The sequence below is a fragment of the Caretta caretta genome, chromosome 19 (assembly GCF_965140235.1).
Source record: "Caretta caretta isolate rCarCar2 chromosome 19, rCarCar1.hap1, whole genome shotgun sequence".
In the NCBI taxonomy this organism is placed as follows: Eukaryota; Metazoa; Chordata; order Testudines; family Cheloniidae; genus Caretta; species Caretta caretta.
Genome location: NC_134224.1, coordinates 9,381,925 through 9,399,496, shown reverse-complemented (window position 1 = coordinate 9,399,496; position 17,572 = coordinate 9,381,925). Strand labels below are relative to the sequence as shown.

General features: G+C 43.8%; 1 protein-coding gene across 1 annotated transcript in view; it reads right to left on the bottom strand.

Annotated features, from left to right (window-relative positions):
• Positions 1-2,556: 2,556 nt before the first annotated feature.
• MAN1C1 (mannosidase alpha class 1C member 1) overlaps positions 2,557-17,572 on the bottom strand; it is an 89,426-nt gene continuing 74,410 nt past the window's right edge. The window contains exons 6-12 of the mRNA XM_075121348.1: positions 16,341-16,464; positions 13,230-13,323; positions 9,175-9,290; positions 8,827-9,046; positions 4,967-5,139; positions 3,964-4,079; positions 2,557-3,503 (exon numbers count right to left, since the gene is read on the bottom strand). Of these exons, the coding sequence (XP_074977449.1) occupies positions 3,380-3,503; positions 3,964-4,079; positions 4,967-5,139; positions 8,827-9,046; positions 9,175-9,290; positions 13,230-13,323; positions 16,341-16,464 (967 nt within the window). The 3' untranslated portion in view covers positions 2,557-3,379. The remainder of the gene's footprint in view (positions 3,504-3,963; positions 4,080-4,966; positions 5,140-8,826; positions 9,047-9,174; positions 9,291-13,229; positions 13,324-16,340; positions 16,465-17,572) is intronic.

The window sequence follows — 17,572 nt, the reverse complement described above, 5'->3', positions numbered from 1 at the left end:
AGATCATTATTTTTGATGCAGCTGTTGAATTTCAGGAGGGAAAAATCTTTTATCCAACGTCTTTTTGACCTAAGAAGCATCATTTATTTTTACTACAACATCTAAACACTTGTGCAGAAAGGAAATGGGGTTTGTGCTTTGGGAAAGGAAAATAACAAGAACAAAATCAAACTAGACAATCTGAATGAAATGCCAAGAATCTGTGTTAACGGGAGTTGGAAGGACACTTTTTAAGACCTTGCCAGACAGAGTTTTGGTTACTCATGAAATTTCTTAATCTGCTGCAAAAATTCTCTTGGGGTAAGCTTACTTCCCAGTATCAAAATCCCTCAGATAAAATGACTCACTCCCAAGACTCTTATTTACCAATAATCATCCCTCTGGGCCAAGCTTACCATCCAGTATCTTTACCCCTGGGATAAAGGGCAAGTTCTCACATGACAATCTTCTTTCCCTTTGTGACGTTGACAGGCATAGATTTAAAAGCATATTTTTCTTTCCCAAGTTGCTGAAGAAACCAATCAGCATTTCACAATACGAGAGAGGAACGTGTCTAATGCAAAGTACCAGCAGCTTCTGAATGATCCAGAGCTGCAGGGGAAAGGTTGTCGATGAAACAAATAAATCAACTGAACAACTGAAGGGGAAGATGCACAGCTAGGACCAGCTACTAGAGAGGAACAAACAATCAAGGATGTGAGTGAGCACAACGTCCAATTCTGCAAAGTGCTGATCATGCCAAGTTCTCGATCAATGGAATTTGAGGGCACTCAGCCTCTTCCAGGATCAGGCCCATAACAGAGCCCAGAATTGTTCTGAAGCAGAGGATCTGTGATTCTCAGAGCTGGATTCTGGTACCCTGAATCATAGAATATCAGGGTTGGAAGGGACCTCAGGAGGTTGTCTAGTCCAACCCCCTGCTCAAAGCAGGACCAATCCCCAACTAAATCATCCCAGCCAGGGCTTTGTCAAGCCTGACCTTAAAAACCTCTAAGGAAGGCGATTCCACCAACTCCCTAGGTAACCCATGCCATGGTAAACCCATTCCTAGGTAACCCATTGTGTTGAAGGACTTCGCATCGGCTGTCCTACTGAAAGTCAATGGGACAACCTACAAAGTAAGGTACTTCTCAGTGCCAAAAACAGTATGAGAATCTGGCTCAATTTTCTGGGGGGAGGGATAGCTCAGTGGTTTGAGCATTGGCCTGCTAAACCTAGGGTTGTGAGTTCAATCCTTGAGGGGGCCATAGAATCATAGAATATCAGGATTGGAAGGGACCTTAGGAGGTCATCTAGTCCAACCCCCTGCTCAAAGCAGGACCGATCCCCCACTAAATCATCCCAGCCAGGGCTTTGTCAAGCCTGACCTTAAAAACTTCTAAGGAAGGAGATTCCACCACCTCCCCCTAGGTAATGCATTCCAGTGTTTCACCACCCTCCTAGTGAAAAAGTTTTTCCTAATATCCAACCAAAATCTCCCGCACTGCAACTTGAGACCATTACTCCTTGTTCTGTCATCTGCTACCACTGAGAATAGTCTAGAGCCATCCTCTTTGGAACCCCCTTTCAGGTAGTTGAAAGCAGCTATCAAATCCCCCCCTCATTCTTCTCTTCCGTGGACTAAACATCCCCAGTTCCCTCAGCCTCTCCTTATAACTCATGTGTTCCAGTCCCCCAATCATTTTTGTTGCCCTCTGCTGGACTCTTTCCAATTTTTCCACATCCTTCTTGTAGTGTGGGGCCCAAAACTGGACACAGTACTCCAGATGAGGCCTCACCAGTGTCGAATAGAGGGGAACGATCACATCCCTCCATCTGCTGGCAATGCCCCTACTTATACATCCCAAAATGCCATTGGCCTTCTTGGCAACAAGGGCACACTGTTGACTCATATCCAGCTTCTCGTCCACTGTAACCCCTAGGTCCTTTTCTGCAGAACTGCTGCCGAGCCATTCGGTCCCTAGTCTGTAGCAGTGCATTGGATTCTTCCGTCCTAAGTGCAGGACTCTGCACTTGTCCTTGTTGAACCTCATCAGATTTCTTTTGGCCCAATCCTCCAATTTGTCTAGGGCCCTCTGTATCCTATCCCTACCCTCCAGCGTATCTACCTCTCCTCCCAGTTTAGTGTCATCTGCAAAGTTGCTGAGGGTGCAATCCACACCATCCTCCAGATCATTTATGAAGATATTGAACAAAACCAGCCCCAGGACCGACCCTTGGGGCACTCCACTTGATACCGGCTGCCAACTAGACATTTAGGGATCTGGGGCCAAAATTGGGGATTGGTCCTGCTTTGAGCAGGGGGTTGGACTAGATGACCTCCTGAGGTCCCTTCCAAGCCAGATATTCTATGATTCTCCCCTCCTTTTTCTCTCCTGTAACTTCATCCCAGAGATAATTACAATATAATGAGGAAGAAACTTGGATGGGGATTTTTTTGGGGGGGCTAGGAAATAAGACATTTAATTGAGTTCTTGCTACCTCACAGTTGAACAATGAATAAGCAAGTTAGGAGAGTTGAAGCAGGTTGGAATTATTGACTATACACTTGCTCGATTATTCTTGAAATAAACATTTATTGTCAATTATTCTCAAAATCAACCGTTATTGTCAGCTATTCATTCCAAGGATAATACAGCAAGTCTTTGACAGTTATGGATAGCTGATAATGTCGGATAAACCCAATTATGCTACTTATTTTACAAGACCTTTTATTCTATTTCACAGATTTGACTATTACAGCAGTGCAATTTATTACAAGTGACTCATAACATTTAGTTCCAAATAAAAGTAGAAAACCACAAAGGTTATAAAGGAAAGTTACATGTGATGCAATGTCCCATAAATGTGGGTTTAAGAGCACAGGAAAAAATATATAAAAATACATTTAGGTCAAGAATTTTGCAGACAGTTTTTGTTTCAGTTACAATGTTGACACCACTTAGAAAGCACTGTACATTGAAACCTGTACTTAGAAATATGATAAACTCCAACTGTATATAAAAGGCAACAATCAAAAAGAAAAATGAAAGGAAGAACAAGGGGGAAAAAGTCTATTGTATGGCAAACTTCCAATCCTTTGGCCACTAGAAAGCAAAGTCAGTGGATTTCATATAAATTCTCTGTATAAAGGAATGTCCATGATCTGTTAATAATATGGCCCAGAATCAACATCTTGTCACCAGGCTAACAGATCTCCTCATAGAGGAAAAGAAGGTGCTTATGTCACAGTTTATTCTCCCCAATATAATACTGTCCGGAATTGGACTAGTGCCCCAAAATACCATTTTAGGAACATTGCTAATTCCTTTAATGGAAAGGAAATGCAGTAACCCGCTAGAGAGTGCCGCCGAAGTAGGGCGCTTGAGTAACAGCATCATTATTGCACGCTTGCTTTAGCTTTAAGGTTCGTGTGGTTCACCGGCAGTGGGTGGGCTTCCGTGTTGAATACCCAGTCTTCCAGAGACAGCACATCATCATCACAGAACAGAAGATAGAGGTACCTGGAGCCACATGGCAGGAAGAGAGAAAAGAGAAACCGGTAAATTGGATTACAGAAAGACTCTAATGGAATTCCAAGTGTACATATAAGGCCAGATCCTCAGGGCAGTAAATGGCATAGGTCGATATCCTTAGAGACAAGTTGATTTAAATTGATTTAGCTGAGAATCTGGCCAAAACTCCTGTTAAATACAGTGCACAAGCTGAAAATGACAGAGCACCTGGGAAATTACAGAAATGTATCCCCAGACACGTTCATCTCTCTTTATGTAATTGTTCTGCAGAAGAGACACAAAAAGCCTGCAGTAGCCCACCATCTTCCACAGTTTGCTCTGCAGGGAATCCAACGCTTTCTAAGATGAAGCTATTGTATATTTTGCATGAAGATGACCCACACCAGAAAGACTTTTATGCCCAGAGAGGAGATTTATTCTGAAAGCTTTCTCAGGATGCCAGACTTACTTTAATGTCTCTGCCAGAAAAAAACTCTGTTGCATGTTGTCATGGCTTGGGGTGGTGGTATAAACATCTCGGATCCCGGAGAAGCCTGCTTCTACTCTACAATATTTTTCCAGTGCCTGAGAAAAGAAAAGAAATCTCAGCGACACACAGCTACATGGAGTAATCCGTTAATCAGCATCAGCTGTGTTACAAATCAGATTCAGGTTTTATAGCAGCTTCACTCTCACTGAAGAGTTTGATCGTTACCCAACAGTCCAGGAAAGATGCTAGTTCTAATGACAACAGCTGGAAAAAGGTAAACAATGTAAGCTTATTGATTGCTTGGTGTTGATGGTACCCCCATATCAACAACAGGTGTCAAATAGTAACTCTTTTACACAGCTCCTTTCCAAGGCACTTTATGAATGACTGAATGCTGCCACTGAAATGCAACCAACTCTGGGGCGCAGAGGAGCAGCCCTGTGCACATCACATTAGAAAACAGTAATGGAGTGAGAAGACATTCTAGCCGGGAAGTCTTTATGGGAGCTTTTGTGTCCTCATAGCACAGGGAAGATCTCGTCTTTTAAAGTCTCATTCTGAAGATCCAAACATAATATTTGATGCTCATATCTCTATCTTAATACGAGCAGGGCTGAGTCAACCCTGCAAGAATATGAAATTATGGTTTCACAGAGTCTAGATAATTCCAAATGTGCGGCTCAGTCCACTACATCTGACATTATTCCATTCATAGCCATTACACTGTCTGAGGTCTGGAGCTCTTTTTCCCTTCAGTCCCTGTAAGGTTTATTGTTATTTTTTTTAAACAAAGCCCAGACATTTTCAATGATCAGCAAAGAGACAAAAGAAAACGAGGTTTCTCTTTATATCACTGTGCTATAGCACACGACAGGGGCTAGTACAATTAAAACTCTGCTTATCCTTTTCCTCCCCTAGAAAAAGATATCTGTAAGAATCCAGGGCTCTGTAATGGTGAATGCTGCATATTTCATGATCATACCTTTACAACTTCCCAGCCCCACTGTCTGTATTTCGGATCATGGGTCAGCCTCCACATGTACAGGTAGCTTTCTACCACTTCAGGGCGCAGTATATAATAGCGCTCGCTGAGTCTGGTGGCCACGGCTTCCGTTCCAGAATCAAAGCGAAAAGCTTCGGGGCCAAGCTTGGTATCTAAGGAAGAAAGAAAAATCCTCACACATAATAATTGACTTTAAAAATTCATAACCGACGCTAATGGGTTTTATAGGTGGTGTTATGCGGCATTAATACAGCCGAGGCTTGCTATGGGGTGCAACAAACAATCCGTCATGTATAAATTCAGACATGGTGCCCACCCTGTGCAGTAAAATATTTGGATAAATACCAAAAGTAAATTGAAAGCGCTTCTGAAACCAGCAGCCTGGCAACGAGATCAAAGGGTCACATTCAACCCTAGTGTAAGCGTGTGCAAGAAGTCACTGGATTTTTGCCCGGGCTGAATTGGGTCGTAAGACTCCTGATGGAAGCTCTCAGAGACATCTCTCTCACACAGTATTAGGGTCATAAGCCCCTCACCCTTCCACTGCAGTCAAGAGCAGTTGAGAGGCGCTGAGCACCATTCTCAGGATCAGGCCCTAGTGAGAAACATCAGCTACAAAGCTCCTACAGCAGAGCCCTGGAAAAGGAAACTCTTCAGAGACAGTCGAGCCATGCTTTTGATACTCAAGTGCTTCTCATGTTTATAGGTTGTCTCAGGTAGGGGTTTCTTGACTTCATGGTCATTGGGCCCAATGGCCTGAACAATCATTAAAGGACAAATGCAAAATATTCCACTTAGGAAGGAACAATCAACTGCACATGTACAAACTGGGCAATGACTGCCTAGGAAGGAGTACCGCAGCAAGGGATCTGGGGGTCATAGTGGATCACAAGCTAAATATGAGTCAACAGTGTAACACTGTCACAAAAAAAGCAAACATCATTTTGGGATGTATTAGCAGGAGTGTTGTAAGCAAGACACAAGAAGTAATTCTTTCGCTCTGCTCTGATAAGGCCTCAACTGAAGTATTGTGTCCAGTTCTGGGTGCCACGTTTCAGGAAAGATGTGGACAAACTGGAGAAAGTCCAGAGGAGAGCAGCAAAAATGATTAATTGGTCTAGAAAACATGACCTAGGAGGGAAGATTGAAAAAACTGAATCTGTTTGGTCTGGAGAAGAGGAGACTGAGGGGGGACATGATAACGGTTTTCAAGGACATAAAAAGTTGTTATAAGGAGGAGGACAAAAAATTGTTCTCATTAACCTCTAAGGATAGGACAAGAAGCAATGGGCTTAAATTGGACAAGAGAAATGTTTCGTTTGGACATTAGGAAACACTTCTTGTCAGGGTGGTTAGGCCCTGGGACACATTAGCTGGGAGGCTGTGGAACCTCTCCCACTGGAGGTTTTTAAGAGCAGGTTAGATGTCAGGGATGGTCTAGTTATTACTTAGTCCTGTCTTGAGTGCTGGGGACTGGACTAGATGACTCACACTCACAACAGCAGCATTCCACAGTAATGGCTGCTTTGTCCCGGAGCAGATAAGCAGCCGGCTGTCGGAAATGGAGCTTTCAAAGGGGATATCCGCATGCCTGCAGCTGAGTTCAAAACAATGTGAAGAGTGGCCACTTGACTTCAGGGGATTATGGGACGTTTCCGGAGGCCAATCACAGCACAGTAATGCATCCCCTCGTTCACACTGACGCCCGGGCATTTCAACCGGGGCGCACCAGGCTTTATGCTTCTTGTGGAGGTGGATTACCAGGAGCGCTCCAGCTGCAGAGTCCAGGCTCTCTACGTGCCTTGCCAGTGTGGACATGTCGGGAGTTAGGGTGCCCGGGGCTGATTTAAGGCGCTCTGACTCGCAAGTGTAGCCAAGCCCTATATGATTTTATGATCATTACTGTACAGTCATGAGGGATGTTTTTCAAAAGGAGGATCAGAAGTTAGCTGGAACTGTGTCTGCCACCCTTTCCCCTCCTTTAGCTTCTGGTACGTTAACCTTCCTTTTGAAACGGAGATCGCTATGCAATAGGATGGAGTTACTTTCAATGCTATTTTCTGATTACAAAATAATAAAAAACTACTACTGCTTTGTCCTTCTCAAGTGCCTTCCATGTGAGGATCTCAAAACACTAACACACACTCACAGAACCTCTATGAATTAGAAAATCTAATCACCTGTCACCTCTGTTTTACAGATGGGAAAACGGAGGCCCAGAGGTTGCCTGAGGTCAAACAGAACCAGTGACAGAGTTGGAAACAGAATCCAGATCTCTTGGCCCTATGGCTGGTGCTGTAGCCAAAAGACTATCTTTCGTATACACATTTTGTTTTTTTACACACCTTATTTGCCCTACCTGGGCCATGTTATAAGAGTGAGAGAACGGGGATCTTACAGCACAAACATCTCGGATTGTTTCCTGAGAACCAGAGAAAAGGTTAAGAGCACAGCCACTGTCTGAAACACAGCGAGTTGGCTGATCTGACAGCAGGGTAGCTGCTAATGGCAAGCTTAGCGCTGTCCTTTTGAAGGTGACTGACACAGCTGAAGGTGAAAAATGGCTCCAGGCAGTTGCAGCCCACGGGTTGTTAGCTCAGATGGCCTAGCTGCAGTTCTGTAAGTGCTGTGAAAGGAGTTTGAAAATCCAATTCCAGCTTGGTTTGAAGTTTGTTAGAGCTGCTTTCGGCAAATGAGCTAGATGCAGCTCATAAATACATGCTTGTTGATGCAGGTAAGACGTGAAACAATCAAAAGGAAGAGTTATCAACGACAGACACATTGCAGGCAAGCCTCCTGGACAGCAGACTGCAACTACACATACTCAGGTGTGCTCGACAAATGCTCATAAAAAAAGGAACAAAGTCCAAATAATTACAAGCATGTTGAAGCTGGGTGTGTGTAGAGCTAATCACAGCCCTCGAGTCATCAGCAGAATGTTTTTGGTATTTGATCTTGTCAAATTACCCACTATAATAAAACCAATACCTGCCACTTTTACAAATGCTTTTCATCTGTAGATCTCAAAGTGCTTTATAAAGGAGGTGAGTGTCATTATCCACATTTAAGACACACATCTAGCTTGAACTGTAACTTGCCACGGGATTGCCACATTTGTCCTGTTGTTAGCATGGTTAGTCTTTATATGCCTGCACTGAATGCCTTACATGAAAGCAAATATTCAACACCTTTTGTTTGCGAAGTACACTGTGTCAATGAGAAAGATTTTACTGAATATGGGGAAATATGGAGAGACTCACACAATCTTCTCTTAGGAAGGCTGCAGTAGGGATTTATGGTTTGGGTTCGTTTTAAGAAGGAATAACAGAACTCAATTCCCTGTTTCTAACACCCTACAATGCTCAACTGACCATTTAGCTTGTTTCAGCTGTATATTGTGGGAGAAATTAAAGGCAGATCAGTGCTTTACTCCATTTGTTATGGCAATACCTCAAAGTGCTGAGATATAGGAACTCAGATTACTCCTTTTATAGGGAGAAAGCGTGGCTTTGTGATTAGAACACAGGGACCGGGGTTCAGGAGATCTTGGGTCAGTTGCCAGCTCTGCCGCTGGTTTCTTGTATGACTTTGCAAGTCACTCAACCTCTCTGTGGCTCAGTTTCCTCAGATTCTCAGGATCTGAAATGGGGATACCAATATTGACTTTTCTCACAGGGGTGCGGCAAGGACAGATGAATGTTAAACGCCCTCTTATTTTGATGGAAGATGCTGCAGAAGTGCCAAAGAATTACTGCAATGCGAGATTCAATTTTTTAGCAGCTGTAAATCCTTACCTACCACAGTAATTTATCAGCAGTACTTTAATCCACAATGTTTACCTGAGCGTGCATAGGATTCATGACACGTGTGAGTAATCTCTGCGGCTAGATCCATATAATGTTGCTTTTTCTCTTCTGCTGCTTGTTCTGCTCCAAGGGCTATCATGCCACCAGAGAAGCAAGCCAAATGGCCCATTTTGTGATCCAAGATGCCACCTCTCCATTCTGCAATGTAGGTCAATCCTCCGGCAGATTTTTTAACCAAATGTTTTTCTATAGCCTAAAATGTATTAAAAATCAATATCTGAACACATCTTGCAGGAAGGAAAAACAAACTGCTTTGACTAACATTCTGTTGGACAAAATATTCCTTATAAGAAATACAGCTGGAGAAGCAATCGAACTTACCTCTAGTGCATCATTATACATCTTTTTAGCTTCAGTGTCTCTCTTGTCTGACATCAGCCAGGATTTGATCAGATATTCATAAAAGCTGTCCCCAAGGCCCCCAATGGAGACGTGGTCTGCAGTGGTGGAAGCCAACAAGAGACTGCTGCATAACTATTTTTGCACATGATCTACGATACACAGTTGCTTTACCAGACAGAACAATTCCGCCCTTATTAAATAGTTTGACTCAATTCTCCCCCCTTTTTGGTTTCCTGTTGGAGGCTAGCATTACATTTTTTAGAAAATTAAGAAGGAAAGTGTAACCATAAGGAAAACATTCCGTCTTTTACCAAGTGCCAGTTGCCCTTAATTAAACTACTCAAAGCTTTCACTTGCCACGGTTAGTTACATGATAAATTGAAGATGCTTCCTGTTTATGAGATAAAAACCATATCCCGGGCTAACAAACTGAGAGCAGACACATACATGGATGGAGCTGCATGTCCACTAAACATCACGGGCCAGATCCTCACAATATTTAGGTGCCTAACTCTCATTGAAAATAATGGGAGTTAGACACCTAACTACCTTTGAGGATGTGGCCCTACCTCTCACTCTTTCCCTCATGGAGAGGGGGTGTAACGAATGGAGGAAGGGGAGAATACGAATTGGATATCGGCATCACAGCAGAAAAAGGATGATTGGACAGAACTGCCAGCAGAGGGCACCCTGGCTGCTAACGGGGACTGGTGGTTTCTAGTCTCTGCCTGGAGTGTGATACAGCCCGCATGCAGAAGTCCTAGGTTTCTGGTATATTAAAATAAAGCCAGGTGGGGAGATGTGCACTGAATATTTACCTGTGGGGAAATCAGATTTCCAAGGCTGCCTGTTCAGATTGCATAGTGGTATGACCTTACTGAAGAGGAGAATGCTAAGCAATCACTATGGGAAACAGGTCTGACACTGCAGCTACAGGTTTCTGCCTGGGGAATCAGCGTGGGAAACAGCTGGACACATTTATATCTTTAAAATGCAATGGGGGAAAACCCAACACTCCTTCTCTGAAGCAGCCAAATTCACCCTTCAAATGAGCAAGAAAAAACACTTCTCCTAGCCACTTAAATATGAAATGGACTAGACCTATTAACTAGGGTTACCCACCTACATGTCTGTATGATTTCATTTTAAACATTAAGTAGATACAGTAGGTTTTTCGGATTAGCTATGCTGTTTTTCCACTTTTCTGTTGTGCATATCAAGTCCTGAGGTTTATTTTGAATACTAAATCCTATCTAGAGGCGAGATCAACAACCCCGCATTTGACTGACCTGAAGAGCAACATCCCTGATAAATTTCAGAGTAGCAGCCGTGTTAGTCTGTATTTGCAAAAAGAAAAGGAGGACTTGTGGCACCTTAGAGACTAACGAATTTATTTGAGCATAAGCTTTCGTGAGCTACAGCTCACTTCATCGGATGCATTCAGTGATAAAGTATGTGGCCAATGAACCGTAGAATAATCCATGGCAAAACAATGAGATTAGAAACCCGGATTCAGGAAAGAGGATACAATATTTTACAAATACAGGTTGCAGATTGTCTTTAATGGAAGTGTATGATCCTAGGCGTGTCAGAACAATCACCAAAGCAAGAGCGCTAGGGCAGAATTGTTTTCCACATGTTAAAAGCAAGGCCAGAATTTGCCTCCCAGACCCTCTGTGTAAACAAGTCATTAATTTCATCAGGGAGGCTGTGCCTTAATTTTCAAAAGGTAACGACTGCAGCTAGCAGAGTTCCAGCATTCCTTCTCATTGGGGTGGTCTGACAATCTGCTCTGGTCACGGTTACACCTTTTAGGGAAAACATGACAATTCTACTAAAAAGGGCTTATTGCAAACAGCTTTAACAAAGAGAAAGAAAATGAGAGACTGGCACCTATGATAGTCCCTGTGGCAGGCAACAGCTACAGTTTCTCTCTACCTTGGCATCTGCCACCAGCTGACTCCTAGGTCCACCAGAGGGTTCCTAGGCTGAGCAGTCTCTCAGCTCCCTGGATATCAGATTCGGATCACGAGGCCAGCTTATATGCTACTGCCATAAGAAGTTTGAGGTGCCACCAAGCCCGCTCCTGGCTTAGCCAACTGGTGAATTTTAATCTAGTCCTGTGGCCTCCATCTCACTCCAAACCATCTAAATGGGCAGTTATTAACCAGTGTGGTGCTCCAGCAAACCTCTGGGGATCCCTACAAGCATCACAAAAGGTGGGAGCAGAATGGTTAAAATGGATTAAATTAGTGGATTTAAATGGAACTGAATTGGTGGCCAAAATGGATGAACACTGAATACCCAGAAGGTATTCTATACACTTCAATCTAGTCGCTTACAATTAGAAGAATATGGACACAGCTCTTTGGGAAGTGATGCATTAGCAACGAGTTATCAGAATGAAAGACTGACAAAGGTGAGTCACATTATTTTCCCCCCTCTGTGCTGCAAAGGGAAATGTACCATGCTGATGCAAACGGCAATGACCTAAAGAAAACACCATCACAAGGATGTAGCACTAGGATGCGAGATTAATTTTTCCAGTGGAAAGGTTGCAATAACTCTACAAACACAAATGTGAAGGGTGAAACCACTTACAAGGGGATGTGGATAATTCAGAAAGTCAATGAATGGGACGAACCGGGGAACTGACTTTCTTCTCATTGAAGTTCTGGTTTACTGGGACAATTGCAATTGTTCAAGATGTTTTGCTGAGACTATTTTCAACACAAGCCTTGTCAATTACTGTTAAGAGGTGTTGCTAGGGCTGTTAAAGGTCACGGATTGATCACAGCTAGTGTTCTCTCACCTGTCCCATACAATGGCAGCTATGCAACTGCCCTATCAATTACAATTAGCGCGACTAATATAGTGGTTAAAAAGGTCACAAGTGATCCAAGGGAATGAACAGAGTTGCAGAGACATGAGGCAAAAATTATTTCAATGAACTTTGCTTAATTGGGACCAATTGGAATCCACTGAGGAGGCCAAATTAAAAGCAGCCTCTACTTTACTTCCTGATTTATTGTAAATAGTAATGCCTTGAGTAAAATTCTGCCGTCAGACCAGTAATACAATGGGGTGGGAAGGGCAGAGGCAGGGGTTCTGCACAAATGGGGAGAAGTGGAACAGAGGCGTCAGGACTGATGTACAAACTGGAGAGCAAGATTTTGCCTTTGAACAACAGAACAGATGTTGTCTGGCTTTTTCTCTGGATATTGGAAGGGTGAAGTGTCTTAGGAAGAAGCAGGATCAGAATAAAGACACTGTTCCTACTGTCCTCATGATCCCGCATGTTTCTCCCTCTTGCACACCTGTATTTTCCCCCTGGACCAGTGTCGCATTCCTAATAGTGATGCAAGAGACAGACAGACACATACACGCATCCCACTCATTGTCTCAATAGGAAAATCCAACAGCAAGTATCATAGTAATGGTAATGCGTTTGTGCATGTATGAGACTGGCTAGAGGGATAGTGCAGCAGGGTTCCTTCATTCCTTATATTCCTCTTTTTTTTTTTCTGGGGAGGATCTCAAACTCCACTCTCTTACTGCTTCTCCAGAAGATTTCTTACTTGCTGCATTAAATATAGTAACTAACCAAATCTCTTTGGTCTCATCCTGTAGCTTTCATGTGTAACTCCCAGGGAGGACAATGGGATCACTGAAGTGAGGATGGGGGCCTTAAAGAGACATGCCAACTTTTAATGAATCATGTAGCATAATCCTACCATGTGTACGACTATGGGTCCTAAACCTCACTTTGGAGGTAAGATACTCACTCAGCTCGGAATAAGACTCCTGTGAAAGATGATTATACTGCATCTTCTCAATAAGGTTACCTTTATCTAATCACCATGGATAATGAGTTCCTTGACCAGCATTAGTGAGGGCTTTTATCAGGCAGATGAGAAATGTCCTTGGCTTGCTGTTCTTGTAGTTACAGATCACCTTCTAAGGAATAGCGCAAATGCTGAAACACATCAGTAGCATTTCCTGAGCACAGCTCGGAATAAGAGAGCGATACTTACGCTGGACCCAGTTCCCAGTGACCGGACTGAGAAAGTTAGGATACAGGCCCTGCGGTTTCTCAATTCTGTTCAGGACTTTGCGGATGTTCATCACCTACAAAGAGAAAATGGACAAGACACTTTCTATTTTTCCATTAAGAAATCCAACATTTCTGCACTATAAGTGAAATGAGCTTAACTTTGCAATTAGAATCATAGGACTGGAAGGGACCTCGAGACGTCATCTAGTCCTGTTCCCTGCACCCAAGGCAGGACTAAGTAATAACTAGACCATTCCTAACAGTTATTTGTTTAACCTGCTCTTAAAAACCTCCAATGATGGAGGTTCCACAACCTTCCTAAGCAATTTATTCCAGTGCTTAACCACCCTGACAGTTAGGAAGTTTTTTCTAATCTCCAACCTAAACCTCTTTTGCTGCAATTTAAACCCATTGCTTCTTGTCTATCCTCAGAGGTTAATGAGAACAATTTTTTTTCTGTTGGTTTTAACATCCAATTGCACAAGTAACGGTCCAAGGACAGTGTCTTTATTGTAAATGCTGCTATTGTTTCAGGATTGGGAAATGAAAACTATCATACCCCTTAGGGAAGGGTCCTCAAGAGAGTGACCCTTCTATAGGAATTCTGAGGCCCAGGGGATATATTCTTTATTAAATTCTATAGGTTTTTAGAGTAATTTCTAGTCTCATCTGCAACCCAATTCCACAAGGTACATAAGCACTTGCTTAACTTTGAATTCAACAGGGCTGCTCACATGCTTAAATGTAGGCATGTGCAAAAATACCTTGCTGAGTCAGAGCCTTTAATTCCTAGAACAGCCCCACTTAATTCCTACAGCGCCGCTGTTGGTTTCAACCTTATTAAACACTACAGGACTTTTACGTACTGGATGAAAATAAATTGTGTGCAGCATATATATTCCACTGTAACCTACACAGCAGCTTATATACTCTAAACCTTTTATAAGATTAGACAATTTATATGCCAAAAGTTGGTCACACAGATTTAAAGTCAGTGTTTCCAAGGAAGTTATCACGCTGCCCGACATTTACTGAAGTTAAGTAGCATGGCACATTAATGACCTGTTTGAACAAAGACACAGATGGACATTATTCCCATTAAAAATGACACGAGTCCCAAGCTGCATGCTAATGAGTTGATTTGCTCCTCTGAAGTCATTTCCCTCCGGATGGCTGGCTGAGCCCATATCCTCCTGGGCTTCCTCTCTCACATGGTGTTATCTTTAACCCCATACATTTGTGGCGGAATATAATGAGCATGTTCAGGGTGGGAGAAGCCACTACAGAAAGGTTCTCACCCTAATTCGTTTGCTGGGTTTTCAGCCAGAAAAGGGGAACTTGATTGGCTTCCGGGGAGATGGGGGGAACAGACTGTGCCAATACAGCACAATTTAACAACAACAAATTTGGGATTAATCCTAGATTTAAACACTGCCCCCCCCCTTTTACCCATCCCTTGTGTTTTTGGCACACATCTGCCCTTCGGTCCCTCACTCAGCTCTCCTTCCCATCCACCCACTTTCCTTTCTTGTATCTCTCTCTTCTCTCCCTCTTTCACTTTTTTCTCTCCTTTCTGCAATTTATTGTCATCATTTTCCTTTTGTATTATTAGCCTCCCTTCTTCCTTCTACATTTCCATTTTTTCCTTCTCTTTCCCATTCAGTTTCCACTTTTCCTTCATTTTCTTCTTCTCACTCCTATTTGACATTGTCTCTCTCCATTATTTTTTCATGGTCTCTGTTAGCTTTTCTCTACTACACTCCCCCATCCCCTTTCCATTCTGCGTCTCTCTCCCTGACCCCAAAATCACTGAGCAAGCAGGGTGGCAGGCTAGCACTGCGAAACATCCTGTGAACAGTCTGTTCTCAAGCTATTTCCCTGGAACAATCGAAGTATGTTCACCACACACTGGTACTCTGAGTGTGATCCGTTTTCATCAGACTCACAGGGGAAGGTCTGATTCTAATTGGAGTGATTTGTCTCCCTCAGAGTGAGTTCCTCAGGGAACACGTGGGGAAAGCTAATGATCGCTAGTATCCTACAGTATATTAAGTTGCTCTCACATGCACTATAAGATCACTTGGAAAAAAACCCCTCAAGGTAACGTGTAATATTCATAGATTTTAAACTTAGAAGTTACAAAAGGAATCCAATGCGTCAACTGTCAGACCTTGCCCACATAGGAGACCTTTGCCGAAATCCTGATGGCTGGAGCATTGCATTTAAAGTCAGTTTACAGTAGCAATTCTCCACGGCTGCAGTGCAGTAATATTAACATACCAGGGTTATTAACCATTATCGTTGTGGGATGCACCAGACAGGTTAATATAGCCTGTGCCCCTGTATTTAGGACTCAACTGAGGCACAAAAAAACTAAGGCGTCTGCCAGTCATCACCACTGCAGGAAGCAGGAATGTGGAAGGGCCAAAAAAAATGTAAATAGAAAAAATAAACCAAAAACTTAGGAGTGTTCCAACACCAAGTGGAGCAACAGAACCTCAGACAAATAAGGGTGTGGTCAATGCACAGGACTTGTGCATAGACATGAGACCTAATCCTCAAAAAATATAATCAGTGCTCCAGACTCCATCACAGAAGGAGTAGTTAGACTCACCGGCATGGTGCATACGTGAGTGGTTCAGTGAATTCTCTCACACAATACACTGACTTGCTGTAAAGAAATACGGATCCTACAGTGGGACAGTCAGCACAGTACATATTGAGTCTGGAATTCTGCCACTGGAAGCTGGGATCAGCTGAAGCGTCTGTGCTGACAGGCTGGAGACAAGGCATTTGCAGTGGAGAGTCCCTGGCTGCTGAACTTGCTCCCTCCAGCTGTCCGCCAGATCCCGTTAGTGACCCCCCCTCCCCAGCCCACAAGGCACCTCTTTATGGTCCCGTGTCTGTCTCTGGATCGTCACCAGAAAGGTGTCTCTTACGGTGAGCTGGGGTGGTAGAGCAAGGATGGCTAGCTGCACTGTCTGCTCTGGGCAGCTGCATGCAACATGGTACTTTATGCCATAAGCCCAGATGCCAGGGCGATGGGTACATAAGAATCATTTCAGTAAAGAATGAGTAGTTAAGTACTTGCCTTTTCAGTAAACACTGGGTTTCCAGAGAGCTCCGTGAGGTGCAGGAATTCTAAATGCAGGGTGCCAAATTCTGCTAAGATACTGCTTCCTGCAGAGGCCCACCCCCAACTCCAGCTCATGCCACTGCGAGGACAAAATAGGGAGCCTTCATTACCAAGCAAACACAGCCGGTTTCTCTACAAGCCTGGGGCAAAGCTCTCCCTCCGTATCCCCTGGGCAGATCCTGCATTTGCTCTGCGGTGTGGAACCCCTACTAGAGGCCCAGGGTGTGGAGAGTTTTGCTTTTAACCAATATGGCTACATGGCATTCACAGGTTTGTAGGGACCCTGTGCGTCGAACAATTAGTGGCACCAAAGAGTTCTTAGCTTTATAGGGGTAGTTTGGCCCAAAGCAAATAAGCCGACTGAGCAGGTCCACTGGACAAGGCAATCTCAAATAATCACAGTCTCCTACGCAGAGCCGGGCTTGAACCAGCCCCTCGGTGCAAACTCACCCAAGTGCTGCATTGGCGGGAGGGCACAGAGGGAGTACCGAATCTGAATCCAAGTTTCCCAGCTGGCTCATCCCTACGATGGGCTAAGCCAAAGCCCCGGGTTCCTGGAAGTGCGGGAGGCTTGAAAGCCTAGTTTTGAGGTGCAGCACCACCGCTAATCTGACAGTTATACAGTGCCTTGCCCCAAAAGGATCCTCAAATGCTTTGTACGCCTCTACATTTAACACCACAGGATGGCTGGGTGGGCGGGGCAGCAACCAAATCAGCACACAGGGCTGCACAACGCGTGGGAAGGGGAAACGCCCACAGATATTGGGCCAGATCTAATATCCATGCAGCCCAAAGTTCTACTCTGAGACACCCTGACTTCCTGGGCCTCATCTTACAGACCTTGCAAAGACTGGAAGGGCCAGATACACCTAAGGAAAGCTAGTAGACATTGTATAAAGCTAACTGGTATACATTTGTTTGGATCTCCTCTCACCAGACCCTTCCCCTCTCCCTCCTCCCACAAGCCACTATTCTGTATGCTAATCTCCAGTTCTGCCAACTCCAGGCAGAAAGGAAAAAAATCCTCATCTCGTTATTGCATCAGCACAGTGTGAGTAAATGGGGAGCGTGTTCTAACGGTGAACAGCAGTGCATACACGTGGGGGGAAATGGATTGCCAAAGGGGGAGCTCTCTGATCACGAACATTCTCATTCACTCTTTACTTGGGCTTGCTTTTTCCCTTGAC